Source organism: Scatophagus argus, chromosome 21 (genome assembly GCF_020382885.2).
Source record: "Scatophagus argus isolate fScaArg1 chromosome 21, fScaArg1.pri, whole genome shotgun sequence".
NCBI classification, from domain to species: domain Eukaryota; kingdom Metazoa; phylum Chordata; class Actinopteri; family Scatophagidae; genus Scatophagus; species Scatophagus argus.
In genome coordinates this window covers 1,686,813-1,701,975 of record NC_058513.1, presented here as the reverse complement: position 1 = coordinate 1,701,975, position 15,163 = coordinate 1,686,813, and the positions used below count along the sequence as shown (strand labels likewise).

At 40.3% G+C, this 15,163-nt stretch overlaps 2 protein-coding genes across 2 annotated transcripts; both read right to left on the bottom strand.

Moving 5' to 3' along the window:
• Positions 1 to 717: 717 nt before the first annotated feature.
• On the bottom strand, positions 718 to 12,105 carry galk1 (galactokinase 1). The gene is made up of 8 exons (XM_046377962.1): positions 11,741 to 12,105; positions 10,734 to 10,923; positions 10,117 to 10,236; positions 9,760 to 9,895; positions 8,930 to 9,111; positions 7,328 to 7,478; positions 7,075 to 7,237; positions 718 to 1,084 (listed from the first exon to the last, which is right to left on the bottom strand). The coding sequence occupies exons 1-8, from the start codon at positions 11,903 to 11,905 to the stop codon at positions 1,010 to 1,012; spliced, it is 1,182 nt and encodes a 393-aa protein (XP_046233918.1). The 5' UTR covers positions 11,906 to 12,105; the 3' UTR covers positions 718 to 1,009.
• Positions 1,091 to 6,213, bottom strand: LOC124053036 (BTB/POZ domain-containing protein KCTD21-like). The gene is made up of 2 exons (XM_046377963.1): positions 4,893 to 6,213; positions 1,091 to 3,494 (listed from the first exon to the last, which is right to left on the bottom strand). Exons 1-2 carry the CDS (start codon positions 5,304 to 5,306, stop codon positions 3,030 to 3,032), a joined length of 879 nt encoding a protein of 292 aa, XP_046233919.1. The 5' UTR covers positions 5,307 to 6,213; the 3' UTR covers positions 1,091 to 3,029.
• Positions 12,106 to 15,163: the final 3,058 nt, after the last annotated feature.

The window sequence follows — 15,163 nt, the reverse complement described above, 5'->3', positions numbered from 1 at the left end:
GAAATTAGGTCATTATTTGTTAAAATGATAAGGTGGTTACATTTTTGTAACAATTAAGATGTAGACCCTCAGACAACTTACAATATGAATAGAAAATGGCTGTATGATATCAAAAAGAAATGTAGACTTTTACTTTCTGTTGTGAAATTCTTATACTACACTACAGCAGTAGCCTACCATTATCTCATTATACCTTTAATTTAATTTCAGTCTGCTTATAATTGTTGCATTCCAAGTATAATGCAGTAGAGAAATATATAACTTATTACTTTGTTAGTCTGTCCAGTTATATCTCTGTTTTGAACATTTTTAAGCAGCTAATAATCGATCGATGCCAATAAACAACAGTTAACTGTTGCTAGTTAATAGTTAACTGTTAAACAACAGCTAACTGTTGCTTATTAGCATCAATGCTACCAGGATGGTTGGTTCCCTCAATGTTTAGGGAACTTTGGACTTCAGTAGGTTTCTGTATAACCATTAGGGAACATTCCCTTAACGTAAGTTCTTGGTTAGGTTCTAACTAACCTTCAGAGAACTATAGGCTAACGTTATATATATATGTTCTGTGTTACTAGGGTTGCATGTAACCACAATGTAATCACAATGTATGCTTACATTACACTACAGTCAGGTAGAAAACCCATGTCTACAGGTTTAAATTCAAAAATATATTTATTGAAATGTTGCATATATTTATAAGAAAAAAGCCACATAACAGTTTCACATGTTTTATTCCATGGAAGTAATAAAAATTTAGGCTGTATATGATCAGATATACGGTTGCCACAAGTTATCTAGACAAGCACTGGGTTAAAATGTTATCAGAAAACAGTTTTATTGTGAAGGCACTTTTCCCTACATTAGCTAAATGATTTTTTTAAATCTGCTACAGTCTGTAACATAAAATTTTATTTTTCTGACAAAAACAGAAACATAACCAAGTAGTAAAGCCTGTAAAGAGGAATAAATGTAACATGCTCATATGGCAGAGATGTGCTGACTGAGGTCAGGACAGACTGAGAGCCCGCGCTCCCTCTGAAGGAGTTGTCACATAAAAAGTTGGGGTTCCACTGTATCGCTCCTATTGAGGAAAAATACACAAACGATTAATAATTACAACAATGGTAACCATCAACCAATAATGAATCTGAAACAAATCACTAAACATGGGATTTAAGCATTAAAGCTACTTGTGAGCATACTGATGACATGATGTGAACCATAAAGCACACTGTCCATCCAAAATGGCTGTGGAACCATTCATTCTTACAGTACTAGGAAGGAAGTTCAGAGAGGGAGCAAGAGGAAAGAACCACTGGCTTTGTTTTCGCAACTAGACACCTTTCCTCCTCAGCCGAGACACATCTTTTCCTTCTTCAAACTTCCTTTACTACTGCTTCCTCCGGACTAAAATTACACACACACTGTTTATAACTCATCTGACTCCCTCTGTGAGTCATTCAAAGGGCAGACAGATACAGAAAACACAGCTGAATTAATCATGAAATATTATCAATGAGCAATTTCAATATGTAGGTGCGGATTTTAGTAGGTGGCAAAAGAAAAAAAGTGTTTAACTGAATTTTTATCTATTCTTTCCATGACAACAACATGGAAAACCTAGGAAAAAACGTACACTTTGAAGTTGAGTGTCAATAAAACAGGAGGTAAATGAGAGAGGTTACAGTAGCCACTGAGCCTATGTGTGGAGGGCATAACAAAAGTAGAAGATTTTCAAAAAGTTCCAGATCTTACTGGGAAACCAACAGAAAGCAGAACCAAGTTTTATCCCACACCTATCAATGGCTCCAGTTAAGCTATGCCAATGAACACTCATTCAACTGCTATGCTACAAGTTTCATAATCAGTTACTCATGCAGCCTGTGAGAGTCCTGACAACATTATTATTCCCAAAAATATATTGATATATACTCTATATCCACTATACAAGCCATATATTGGCACATGGCTGACAAAAGACAGGGACATTTACGTACTGCTGAAAAACATTCCACTGGTAAACAGGTTCATTGTTAACAGGTGACAGTATCATGATTGGGTATGAAAGGGACATCCTCGAAAGGCTAAATTGTTCACAAGTAAGGACAAGCCAAAGGTTCACCACTTTGTGAAACACATGGTTGTATAAAGGATATTACTTCATGGGCTCAGGAACACTTTGTTGAAATGGCTGTCAGTAAATACAGTTTGTTTGTAAATGATTGCGTTCTGTTTTTATTTACATTTCAAGCACAGTGTCCCACCTTCTTCGGGATTGTATGTCCAAATCACTGCAGTTTTCCTGTAGTACTGGCACAGCACTGTACTGTAGTTCTTTGTTTGTAACAGTCTTGTACACAGAGTCTATGTCTACTTTATCCAAAGCAGACATACATGTTTGACAGCCCAAAAACCATCAAGTTCATGTATATATGATGCTAGTAATGTTTTAGATTATAGTTATATGTACATCTAACTAAGTATCAGCGTTTGTAGGGTTTTTTTTTGGTAGTTAAACATACAATACATAGGATTTCCACAATGTCTATAAATGACTAGAACTTACACTGTCCTAAATGTTTTCAGCAATCTTCAAGCCAGAGAAATATATACTTTTATTAAAGATTACATTTCATATGGTTTCCATATGAAAGCCAGCTCATCACTCTATTGTATATTATAATTTGTATTACTCACTTGTCATTTGCTGCATGCTTTGTTTCACAATTAATTCCCATGATCCCTTGATACCTCGCGGTGTTATCAAATGTGATCTTTTGTTACTGTTTTTACTGAAAGACCCTCAGCGGCAGAAATTACATACTGTGCATTTAATGCACTTTAATTTTGGTAAACTGTTCAGTGATCTCCTAGGCATAATCTCTATCCTTTAGATTTTCAAAGTTAGCTCTAACCCTAAACGATTTGATTAAACATTTATAGTTCTCAAGATAATGAGCTCATTCGAGGGAATAATAATCTACAGTTCATCAGCTTGGCATGTTCTGCTGTTCTTTGCCTAGGGCTCAGCGCTTGACAAGTCTAAGTGAGGTGCAGTTAAGAATTTCCGCTGGGTCAGGAGTCACCAGATCAACCTTGAATCCTTCAGCCAGAGACACCTTCAGCAGCTCCTCGACAAAGCCCTGCATGTCTGTGATTTCACAGGGACTCCAGTGCATTTTCATAATGTCATCCGACTGTGCGACCTCAGGGTTAGAGACAGACAGTCCCCGGTAGCGCTGCTTGTCGTACTGATCCTGCGGCAGTTCATCAGGTCTCGGCACCCACTCCAGTTTCAGCCTGTTCTGCCTCGGGTTGCATGGATGTGGGCTAGTGAGACCCTGGGATGTTATGTAGGAGAAGCGCTCGCAAAGCAGTGCCAGGAAGGCTCTCCAGGTACAAAAGAGGTCAACTGTGAGAGCTCGCACAGAGCACGTACGAAGCTCATAGTTTTCTGGCCCGTGGCGTAAGTTAAAGTGGAGAACACGGACCTGGAATGAGAGGGCAGAATATGCTGACGACACCTCCTCCAGGGTGTACACAAACAAAGAACTGGTCTTTCCACACACGCATCCTTTGCTCATACACTATTTACATGCTAAACAACATGCTCCAAAGGCCAAAATTTTCCACTGAAAGGCAGTCAAATTTTCAGTTCAGGTCAAAAGAAGCTTTGACATTTTGAGAAAGGTGCTTATTCGCTTTCTTACGAAGCGTTAGATGAGAATGCTGACAGCATCCTGATGACTGTGTGCAAAAGACATCAACACTAAGCACAGAGTCTGGCACTGTCCAAATGTCCAACCCCTTAGTGTGCTGAAAGATCACGAATTAAGATGTTATTTCTCATTGGTTGTACTGCTTTAAACTGGTTTACCAGATCTGATTGTACCAGCTGTAGCTTCTACAGGCAACTCATTCATTTTACAATAAACCTGAAATCGTGCATCATAACAGTCAGGCTAAATCTAAACTTAATTTAAAATCAAATAATGGGCCTCATGCAAGAGAACATTTTCTTATTCTTATCTTTCATCTTATCTTTTTGTTTTGCTCATACCAGTGTTTTAAATAACATTCAACAAATTCTCCTAACAGGGCAAAAAAATGCTATAAATTGCTACTTTCAACCTGATGAATGTCATCATGTGGTCATGAGGAGGTGCATGTTCATGTAATTTCATCATCATCATAATCGGCGCATCTAAGTTGCAGTAGGTGAGCTAGTTTCATTCAGAATTTCATACTACAGAGCTTTAAGACCCGCCATACAGTGGGCACAAACCAAACAAAGCTGTGTCAGCACTCTTTTTACACGACCCCCTCTCCCCTAAAAAAAAAATTGAAAATATTAATGCAGTTGTCAAGCACGTGTTGTCAGAGCAGCACTGTACTGTGACAGATATAAAGACAATACGTGATGTCACACTGTGAGCTGTTACAGTGATTTATCACGCCCTGACGGCCATCTCCATCGACGCCCTGAGACAGTTGTTGGAGTGACAGATTTTTCTAAATCATTAAGTTATATCCTTTAAGTCGTACCATGAAAAATTCAATTGGCCAGTCATGATGGTATATGGTAAACAGTATATTAATTAATTGTATTTTTACAATTAAAGTTTGATTTTTTTGTGTTATTTTTACTTGATTGCTTGATATTTAAACTCCAAATTCACTGGGATGAAAGCTTTAGAATTCATTTTCAGTCGGTGTTTTCCTACTGTAGCTTCTCTGAGTGTCTCTCTCAGCTCTGAAACGCTCATTTGTTTAAATCACTTAAATCACTCGTACGTGCCACTTTTGTTCCTACATGTCGCTCTTGCATGAGGGCCATTTGCTTGATTCACTGCAAGACTGACCTGTTGGTCCAACTTTAAAATGCGTACCTTGGAATCAACATTCACCATAATCATGGCTCCCAGTGGCCCTCCTCTAAGGCTGAGAGGCACTGATGCTTCGTAATGGCGAATCTCCTCCAGCAGGGGGCGTATCTGGAAGAAATCGGCCTCTCTCCGCAGTAGTGCCAGCTCTGAAAAGCCATTGGGTAGGTCCAGGGAGCTGGAGCGTAGGTAATTAAGAATGTACCTGAACACCTTTCCATCACGGTCTATGAAAACATTCCCTCTGTTATCTCTAAGCACAGGCATTTGTCCGGTGAACATAGCACCTAACATGGAGTCACGGCAGCGCGTCAGAGTGTCCAGGGTTGTTGTGTAAATTTCTCCACCGACGTTCAAGGAAACTGGGTCCTGGAGAGAGTTCCTGTTGCTGTTGTCGTCCGGTGAGTTGAGGTTCAGCATCTTGGAGGGTTAGCAGTGATTTCTGTGACCCAGTAAAGTTTTCTCTGATGTTGCTGTTGGGAGCCCAAGGATCCTTCTGCTCTGGTTCTCAGGAATGCTGAGGACTGAGGGAAATTTCGAGGGTTTCTATTGTGTCCCAGAAAAACTTGTCTCCACTGACAGTGAGCAAGCCACAGTAGTAGCCGGGAAAAGGCCAAGTGAGGAAAGATGCGAGGAAATCTGCCAAGTCTGCTTCCAAAGCTGGAGATTTATAAAAGCCTATAAAAGTCTGCTGGTCTTCTCCTTGTCACTTTTCCTCATAGGAAACATCCTTATGAATGCAGGTGTTCCCCGTGTTTTTTCTGTGGCTAAGTTTAAATTGTTGTTGATGTATCTCCTGCAGGATTCTGAATGGTGTCAGCCAACAGCAAGGCCTTCACTCTGACTGCACTGAGGCAGAAAGGCAGCGGGGCCACAGTGACCAGACCAGCATGCTAATCACTGGACACTTCTGGCTCCGTCGCCACGAAGCTCGCTTTTATTCTCAGCTCATACCCCCGATCTCTCGCTCTCGCTCTCTCACACACACACACACACACACACACACACACACTGGAGCTGTCTGAGCAAGACACGGGGGACTGGGCAATTTGTCTGAAATGCCCCCCCTTAAAGTGACAGCCTGAACACTGAGAAGTGCTTTTTATCCCCAGAGAACAAATGAACAATGTCCTCAGAAACTTTTCATTTTAAATACCCTTCGGAATGCAAAGATCTCCAGAAAAACAGACTCATAAAAACGGCTTTGTCGCACCTGCCGTATAATGTCGCAGGATGACAATAATGAAGTCTGTAACTACTGCTGCAGACATGAAACAAAACAGAATGCAATCATTTACAAATCGATTTCAACCTATACTGCGAAGACATCTGAGACATTCAGCCATACCTCAGTCACACCCAGACTTCTGTGCACCAACATCGGGTCACTATTCATCAGAATGCTAAGTGTAGTCGTGTGATTTTGTTATCTTCCAATGAGCCTTGCATATCCACAGAGGGCGCAGGTTCTCTTGCACTGCATTGTTTCTACCGTAGAACAAACCAAACACCAACCATGTGCTGTCTGAGCTGCCGTTCATTTTGTCAACAAAAACATACACATCACAAAATAGTCATTTAAAACCAGCTTCATGAAAAATCTAATGCAAAGGCCAACCTGCATCTGCAGAAACAAATTCAGTGGCTGTTGATGAGTAAAACACTTTCCTCTGCCACCCAAACTACTGGTTTCTCAGAGGTTGATTCAGTGGTCTGTTTGCATCAGTAATATTATCTGATGGTTTTGAAAGAAACAGATTTATGGACTAAATTAATCTATAGTGGATTAGAAAAGAAGGGACAAAACAGCTGAGACAAACTATGAAAACATGCAGAACGCTGACATTTATAAAAAGGTACGTTAATGTAGCATCAGGTGCTCACAGATGTACATGTAAAGTTATCAGAAGAAAGAAGAGTGTGTTCCATGGTTGTTTTCATCTGTTAACCATCCAAATCCTCCCTGGATGTTTGAAATATCACCACATTATCTGTGAAATGTACCTTTAATAAAGGCAGCTTCAGCTTTCCATATGTGGATTCAAAAGAAAAACTTCACTTGGACTTACACTCTTTACAATGGACTTAATAATGACAATCCTGCCCTTTAACATATAGTGCACATGATCTCTCTTGTAAATAATACATGAGCTCCTGAATGTGCGTGTGTGTTTGTGTGTGTTTTAACCTGAATGTGCAGTATAGTCCTGTCAATGGCGTGGGCCTGCAGCAGAGTCACAGTGCATCCCCCGAAGCCTCCACCTGTCATTCGGCTACCAAACACCCCCTCCACCTCCATGGCTGCAGACACCAGCTCATCCAGCTCCCTGCAGCTCACCTCGTACAGGTCTCTGACAGAGGGACACCAGGTTACCTGCCTCAGTCTGTCTTGAACAGTGACTCTACATTCAACAGATGCACCACAGCTGCTTTGACTGTACCTAAGTGAGCTGTGGCTCTCCACCATAAGCTTTCCAAACTCTTTGTAGGCTCCTCTCTTCAGGGCTTCAGCAGCACGGACAGTTCTTTCTATCTCCTCAATCACATGACGAGCTCTTCGATAGGTTACGTCATCCAGTCTATCCTTCATCTCTGAAATGATAGATGAGGTTAAATATACACATTAAGTCAACCTCCAGTGGACATATCGGCTGTTAGAGCTCTCGGAATTAACTTGCATATTAATTTTTACAGTCTAAAGATTAATTGTTGTGTGTCATCCTTTTGAAGAAAGCAAGGGAGAAGTTGTTTTTTTGCATACAGACTATCAGAACCTGTACTTGAACTAGCGATGAACAATATTTACTGGGCCAGTAAATTATCAGCCTGACAGCAAAATTTCTAATTTAATAATGATGGCTGATAAAAGGAGCTGAAATTACGAAGGCAAATTTCTTTCACTGGCTTAACGCTGATCATTCACTCAGTAGGTTGGGGTATGCACTACAAGCTTTGAACTTCTTTTTTAAAGTAAAGTGTGATGTTATCACTTATCTTAGGTATCAGCCATGAGAGGCAGGTAATGATCGCTTATCGTATCAGCTGGAAAATAAATAGGTAAATAGTAATCATGACTCTTCTGTTGTTGATGAGGTCTGGCTGATGAGCAGAGAGCTCAGAAGAGCAGAGGAGATCATCAGGGTCTCTCTGTCCTCCATCAGGGACATTCTCACCACATGCTGCAGCCATCAGCATTGTGGATGCCCGTGCACACCCATCACACAAACTCTTCTTAAACTGTGCATGTTATTCTGTTTGTACTGTTTACATTAAATACATTTCCTTTGTCCTTCCTGCACTTTGTGCTCCTTTTGTGTTTAGCGTTTTCTCTGTTTGCTCTATGCATCGTCTTTGTGATCTGGAGGATCTCATCTGGTTGTGTTTTTTAAGTGTAATTCTTTTAAAAAGCTAACAAAAACATCCTGGTGGGGACAAAGTAAGCTTCTTAATGGTACTTTTGCAGGCTGTATAGCTAGAGAGCCATTCAGTGGCAGCACAATTGTACAGCATAAAGCAGAAAATGTCGCTTTTGATGCAGAACTTAATAAGACACAGTTCTGAGAGCAAGTCAGTCGGTTGCCACGGTCACCTTAGCTATCAGCAAAACAGAAATATGATTCTATAGAATCCATAGCCTGGAGGCTAAAGGGACATTTCTGACTGCATCTCAACAAATATTAAAAGCTAGTTTAAAAGTGTTGTTAAGACTGTTTTAGAACTTGGGACAGAGTCAGGCTAGTTGCCCCAACCTGCTTCCAGTCATTATGCTAAGCTAGGCTAACTACATCATCTCTGAATGAGAGACTGAATGATTTTTCTCATCTCCCCGTTGGAAAATAAGATAAACATATTTCCAAAGATTCTGAAAGAAAAGAAAAGAAAAAGGACAGCAGAATGACACTGATGGATTGAAAGATGATATGATGGGACAGGAATCAGGACAGTAAAGGACAGGACAGTGCTGGACAGGGGACAATAAGATAAGACAGTGGGCCAGTGACAAAATGGATCAGCATAAATGAATAAAAATATAGCCTTCACACCCTCCAGGTCCTTCATAGTTGCATCTCTGAGACTTTCCTTTCCCAGGATGGAGGCAGCCTCTTCACACTGTCTGCGTCTCGTGGGATACTCGCTGCCGGTCAGAGAATGTTTCACATTGGAGTTGGTGATGAGAATGACCAGGCCTGGATCTGTCAGAGGTACAGGGGTGGCCTCCAGGGACCTGCGTCAAACCACACATACGCAACTGATAAAGGTGCAGTATACGGAATTTCCTCAGTGTTTGGAAAAGGTAGCCAAAAACTGTACATTTATGCGACTTTGATTAAACAATCCACAAATATGGACCACGAACCACAAAAATTCACTATCTACGGACATAGAATTCTATCCATGAAACATGGAGTTAAATCCCTAAAGATAAAATATGTACCTTAATTTCACATAAAAGGGGTATGGGCTTTACATATTTGCAGATCAAAATTACTAAAACATATAGAAGGGAAGTTACAAATGTCACATGGTCTGACAGGAAGTGATCCATAAATGTGCAAATATGACTCTACATTTGGGTATTTACATTTGTAAAACATATATCATTTCTATGTTAAATTAAAACATGTGTTTACAAGGAAATAAACCTATACGTACAAAACACAAATAAAAATATACATGTTTGTGGATAATAAAATTTATGTGGATCATGATAATTTGTGGATTAACTAGCGTGGGTTACAAAACATTAAAGCCCAATAAAATCTGCCATACAAAACAAGAGCAAGCAAAGCAAATTGTAACAAAGAAGAAAGGAACCAGACATCTTGATGTTACCAAAGACTCTTGGATTAATCGACTCTCTTTGGATGTTTACCTGCAGTCAAGGAGCAAAGCATGGCCCTCCCTGCCGAGCACAGACACAAACTGATCCATAATACCACAGGGTACACCGGCGTGAGTGTGTTCTGCCTGCTGACAAGCTAATGCTTTGGATATCTTGTCTCCATCATCTGTAGAAAAATGTCAAATGGATACTAAAAATCCACAGTCATATACCTAAAGAAGAAAAGTGGTTTTGTTTTTTTCGGGGTTTTTTTTTTTTTTTGCATTTTGAGCATCAGTTTAGAAATCATTGCTCATCATCTATCTCTATTATAAAGAAGGTTCCTGACTGTACACATATTGAAGTCTGTATAAAAAAAAAAAAAACAAACAAAAAAAAACAACTGACCTGGCTTAAGTTGCTGCAGGAATGTATAGAAAGCCACCTCCAGGGAGGCAGAGCTGGACAGACCTCCTCCCAGGGGGACACTGCTGGTTATCACTGCCCGGAAACCCGGGACGGGAGGAGCTGAAGCGTAGCAGGACGCACAGAAAGTACACATTTAATAAATATCATGTGGTGTCCAAACAGTGTAGGATAATAGAACCTTTGTGACATCTGATCTCATTCAGTTTGACAGTACATGCTTCATGAGGTAACTTAATATAATCTATTTTCTATTAATAATCTGAATCTGCAACTAATTACTAGTTAAGTTATTTAATGAGTGCAGTGGAGTGAAAAGTATGAAGTAGCAGAAAATGGAACTAATCAAGTATAATTTTAAGGTGCTGGTACTTAGTGCATTTTAAGTATAGTACTTGAGTAAATGTATTTAGTTACAATCTAAAACTTGTATTCTAAATTTTGAAACTAATATTTTTGATTTTTACTGTGAATGTACTGTATACCAGGTCCAAATATTGCTTACTGGTCCTCTTAATTAGTAATAACCGGTATGGACCCTGACAAAAACACAGTTGATTCCTAGCTTTTACAGCTGTATACATTGCTCATTTGTTTACCCCTGTAATGCTGTATAACACCCTTCACGTAGTTTGCCCAGCTGGGTAACCCTGGGGACAGCGGTGATCCATCAGTGGGCAGGCTGAAGTCCATCCTCCGAGGCTCACCAGCATCCTTAGTTGCTGTCACCACGGTAACATCATGTCCAGAAGTTTGACTCCCCACCACCACAGTCACCAGAGGCAAGGCCTGATTCAACAAACACAAGCAAAGCCGCAAAGCAAACTGAGTGGTTGTCTTTGTCGGAGGGGTCAAACTCCATTAATAAACAAACAAAAAGTATAACATTTCATTCTCATTAGTGGTACACAGAAGCATAGTCCACTTGCTAATCCTTGGTTCTGCTTTTCTGCTAAATGTGTCATGCTAGTGACCCACCCTAAAGGAGATTAAAAACTGCTGTTAATGCAAGATTACAGAACTGGCTGATCATTGAATCATTGAAAAAAGCTGTATTTTTCATTTGTGTGTGTGTGTTGTGGTGTGTGTGTGTGTGTGTGGGGGGGGGGGGGGGGGGGTTGTAGACTAAAGAGCTAAATCCAACTTTATACTGATATGGCGAAGGGTAGAAAATGACAGAAAATGAATTTCTAGTCAGGAATCAATTAAGTCTTCTCAATCTATAATATTACATTTCATACTGATACACTAAATTAAGTAATGTAACTAGTATCTTAAGCTGTTAAACAACTGCAGTATAGTAAACTTAACTAATATCTAACTCTGAATTAGTATGGAGTAGAAAGGAGTAGCAGAAAATGGAAATACTCAAGTATTTCGAAATTGGAAGGAGAGTCTCCACGGCCGAACAGCAGAGAGACTCCTTGTAACGTGTTTCAAGAGAGCCAAAGTTATGTCATGAAAAACGTGTTCGCAAAACAAGCAAGGGAACATTTAAATTCCACATTTTTGAATGACATTTGGTGGCACAGATGCTGATGTTATCATTTCACCCAAATCACCATTGGCAAGCTGTGTGCAACCGATTGAACAGTCAAACTGTTACCATTGGAAGTACAAATCCCTGGTTGTAGTCAGTGTGCTCCCCGATCAGGTTGACTCGTCCAGGAGCGCACACCGCCATCAGAGGAGCCTCTTCCCCGAACATGTCACCGTACAAACGCCGAGCCTCCGCAACAAGCTCGGACACACTTGGAAAGGAACTGGCCATTGAGCAATACACGATTTCTACCTCTACTTTAAACAAAAAGTCTATCAATGAAACGTGTGCGGGAAATTCATTGAGATGATATTATCAACCTACAGGACAACAAATCGCTAAGAGTCTATGGCATGTAATCGTACTGCTGGAATCTTTTGGCCATGGATGTGTCAGGTGCCTTTTACTTCCTGGTGGTGTGACCAAAGACTTTGTTGTGAGGCTATGATTGGTGAGAAGCCGTCACGTGACAGGGCAGACGAAACGAAAGGTGAAAAATTTGAAGTTCTTGATTGAGAGATTGACTTTTCTAACAGCCCTCGCACTTCTCTGTACCGTAGCAATTCATGCTTTTATTGTGAAATCGGTTTGAACTCGCTATTACCATAGTGTCTCACATACGGGGGCACTCGAAAACATTGGGGAGGCTGGCTTGACCGCGTTTTGGAATCGCAGGCTGGCTTGACCGCAGTAAATGACTGGTGGTGTGGGGTCCCCCGCACCCCCCTTTTATTGTACTAACCCTGGCGTCGTCACTGTTACTGTCTGTTTGCTCCTATAGATTCATAACACTGTATACATTATGCCACATGTTATGCGCAAAATAGTAAGAGAGAACGCATGTGTCTTCCCACAGCATAGCCTTGTCAAATATATGTAGGTCACATTGCAAATAACCTGTTTTCATCACTCCAGATCAGTCAGTTTTGGCAATGTGCATGGATGTCGAATGACAAGAGAAAAATAAAAGACACAATCAGAGCGCATATTCACATACAACAAAAATATTTTTTCCTTTATTTTATTATTCTAGTATATGTGTAACAAAACATCATTCTGTGTTAATGAATAGGTGATGACTGCGTCACAGTCTGTCACAGGGAGACATGAATACACGTGTGTTTGAGTTTGTGCTTAAAATATTAATTATCCAAATGACTTAAAGCTATGCATTTCATTCTAGGTGCATGAAGTTTTCTGTCAGTAATTCAACAACAGGTATGTATTTCACTTACAATATACAGTACACAGTATACTATTATGTTACATTTCACATACAGTATGTGCAAGGGTTTGTTCATTGTTTTGCAATACCATGTTGATAACTTCATAACTTCATAACTTATAAAAAACAACCTTTGCTGGTTAAGCAAATTTGCTACACTTTAGATCATCAGTGATGGTCAAAACCTGAAGTTCCAACCTGAAGTTGAAATGAAAGCAGCATAAAATATAGAAAACGCTTTTCATAGATACAATTAAGAAGAAGAATAATAAGAATCAGCTTTATTGACAGTATATATATTTTTACATACACACACTGAATTCGTCTTCTGCATTTGACCCATCCTTAGTTGAACACACACATGCAACACCCGTCAAAATACATGCAGTGAAACACACACAGGAGCAGTGGGCAGCATGGGGGGTTAAGTGCCTTGAAAAAGGCTGTGCGGTGTGGCAGCTGCGGACTCTCTGCCTCCTCCCACCGGCCGCCCCTGGGCTCTGGCTGCTGGGAAACTTCCACGGTCAAAAAAAAAAAAAACCCAGTTTGGCCCCGCCACCAGGAAGAATTAAATTATGATGAGACTTGATTTGGACATATCTTTTTGTGAACTTTCATAAATGGCAGACAAGAACTATTTAAATGTATATGACTGAAAAAGAACCAACACTAAAATCAAAGGTCCTCAGTTTTACTAATGAAGTAGTTTACTATTTATGCAGTTATCCTGTGTACAAGTTAATAGGACTTTCTTTTCTCACTAGTTTAGGTTTATGCCTATGGGATGGCAGTGTAAGATCTGCAAGTCTTCTACAAAAGGGAACCTACTAAAACATTACAGACTACAGCATGCAACATTTGGTCGTGGGCAATCTCAGCCATGTCTCTATGGTAGTTGCCCTTGCACATTCAAAACGCAGAGTGCGCTTCACACACATTTGTCCAGTTACCATGCAGCTGAGGACAGTCTTCAGCCAAATATCACCTCCACTTTTAAGTCAAGTCAAGTCAAGTCAACTTTATTTGTATAGCCCATTTTTACAAGCAGTTTGTCTCAAAGGGCTTAACATAACATCAGCAACATCCCCTGCCCTTCGACCCTCACATCGACTAAGGAAAAACTCCCAGAAAAACCTTTAACAGGAAAAAATGGAAGAAACCTCAGGGTGAGCAACAGAGGAGGGATCCCTCACCCAGGACGGGCAGACGTGCAATGGATGTTGTACAGGCAGGAAAGCAATTTGCAACATGAGAAATGACATTACTAAAAAGATAAGCAAAACAAAATCTCAACGGTTTAGTTTCACTTTTTGCTACCACCTCAATATGATTTTAACATTTCACAAGTTATAGGAAATTTATAGTATTGAAAATTATAATGAACTGCTGTAATATTCATGTATTCTTTTTTTTTTTTTTTTATGTGATGTTGAGAATCACTATCCTATCAGTTCGATTTCGGCCCGTAGGGAGAACCACCCCGCCCATAGTCGGTACATAGAGGAATGACAGGCAGATGTCAACAATACACATTGGGTTGGTCATAGAGCCGGCTACAGTTCAACTTGAAGATCTGGATGGAGAGATACCTGAGGAAAGATACAGAGAGAGAGAGAGAGAGAGGGAGGGAGAGACACAAGACTACGAGGAGCACTGGACACACAGTTAGTGACATACAATAATGAACTGCATGTTAATCTGACGAGGGGAGAGGATAGAAGAGGAGAAGGAGGAGGGGAAACTGCTTGGTGGATCATGTTTGTGTCCCCCGGCAGCATAGGCCTATAGCAGCTTAGCTATGATAGAGATTTAAAGATTAACAGTTAGTCAGACCTATTCTACCTGTGGCTATATATCATGAGGTGGGTGAAACTATGCCCTACACACTTTATTTGGTGCTAACTATATGCTTTACTAAACAGAAAGGTTTTAAGTTTAGTCTTAAAAGTGGAGGTGGTGTCTGCCTGTCGAACCCAGGTTGGCAACTGGTTCCACAGCAGGGGTGCCTGATAGCTAAAGGCTCGTCCTCCCGTTCTACTTTTATAAATTCTGGGAACTGTAAGTAAACCTGCACTCTGTGATCTGAGTGTTCTATTGGGAATATATGGGACTATTAGATCCTGCAGGTATGATGGGGCAAGTCCATTTAGGGCCTTATATGTAAGTAGGAGAATTTTAAAGTCTATTCTGAATTTTACCGGAAGCCAGTGAAGAGAAGCTAAGATGGGGGAGATATGATCCCTTTTACTGATTCCTGTTAAAAC

Coding starts and splice junctions, on each gene's coding strand:
- LOC124053036 (XM_046377963.1), bottom strand. CDS start 5,306: ATGCTGAACCTCAACTCACCGGACGACAACAGCAACAGGAACTCTCTC. Junction 3,495..4,892: donor TGGTGAATGTTGATTCCAAG/GTACGCATTTTA, acceptor CTCTCATTCCAG/GTCCGTGTTCTCCACTTTAA.
- galk1 (XM_046377962.1), bottom strand. CDS start 11,905: ATGGCCAGTTCCTTTCCAAGTGTGTCCGAGCTTGTTGCGGAGGCTCGG. Junction 10,237..10,733: donor TGTTATACAGCATTACAGGG/GTAAACAAATGA, acceptor GCTACGCTTCAG/CTCCTCCCGTCCCGGGTTTC. Junction 9,896..10,116: donor CCTGCAGCAACTTAAGCCAG/GTCAGTTGTTTT, acceptor ATTTTTCTACAG/ATGATGGAGACAAGATATCC.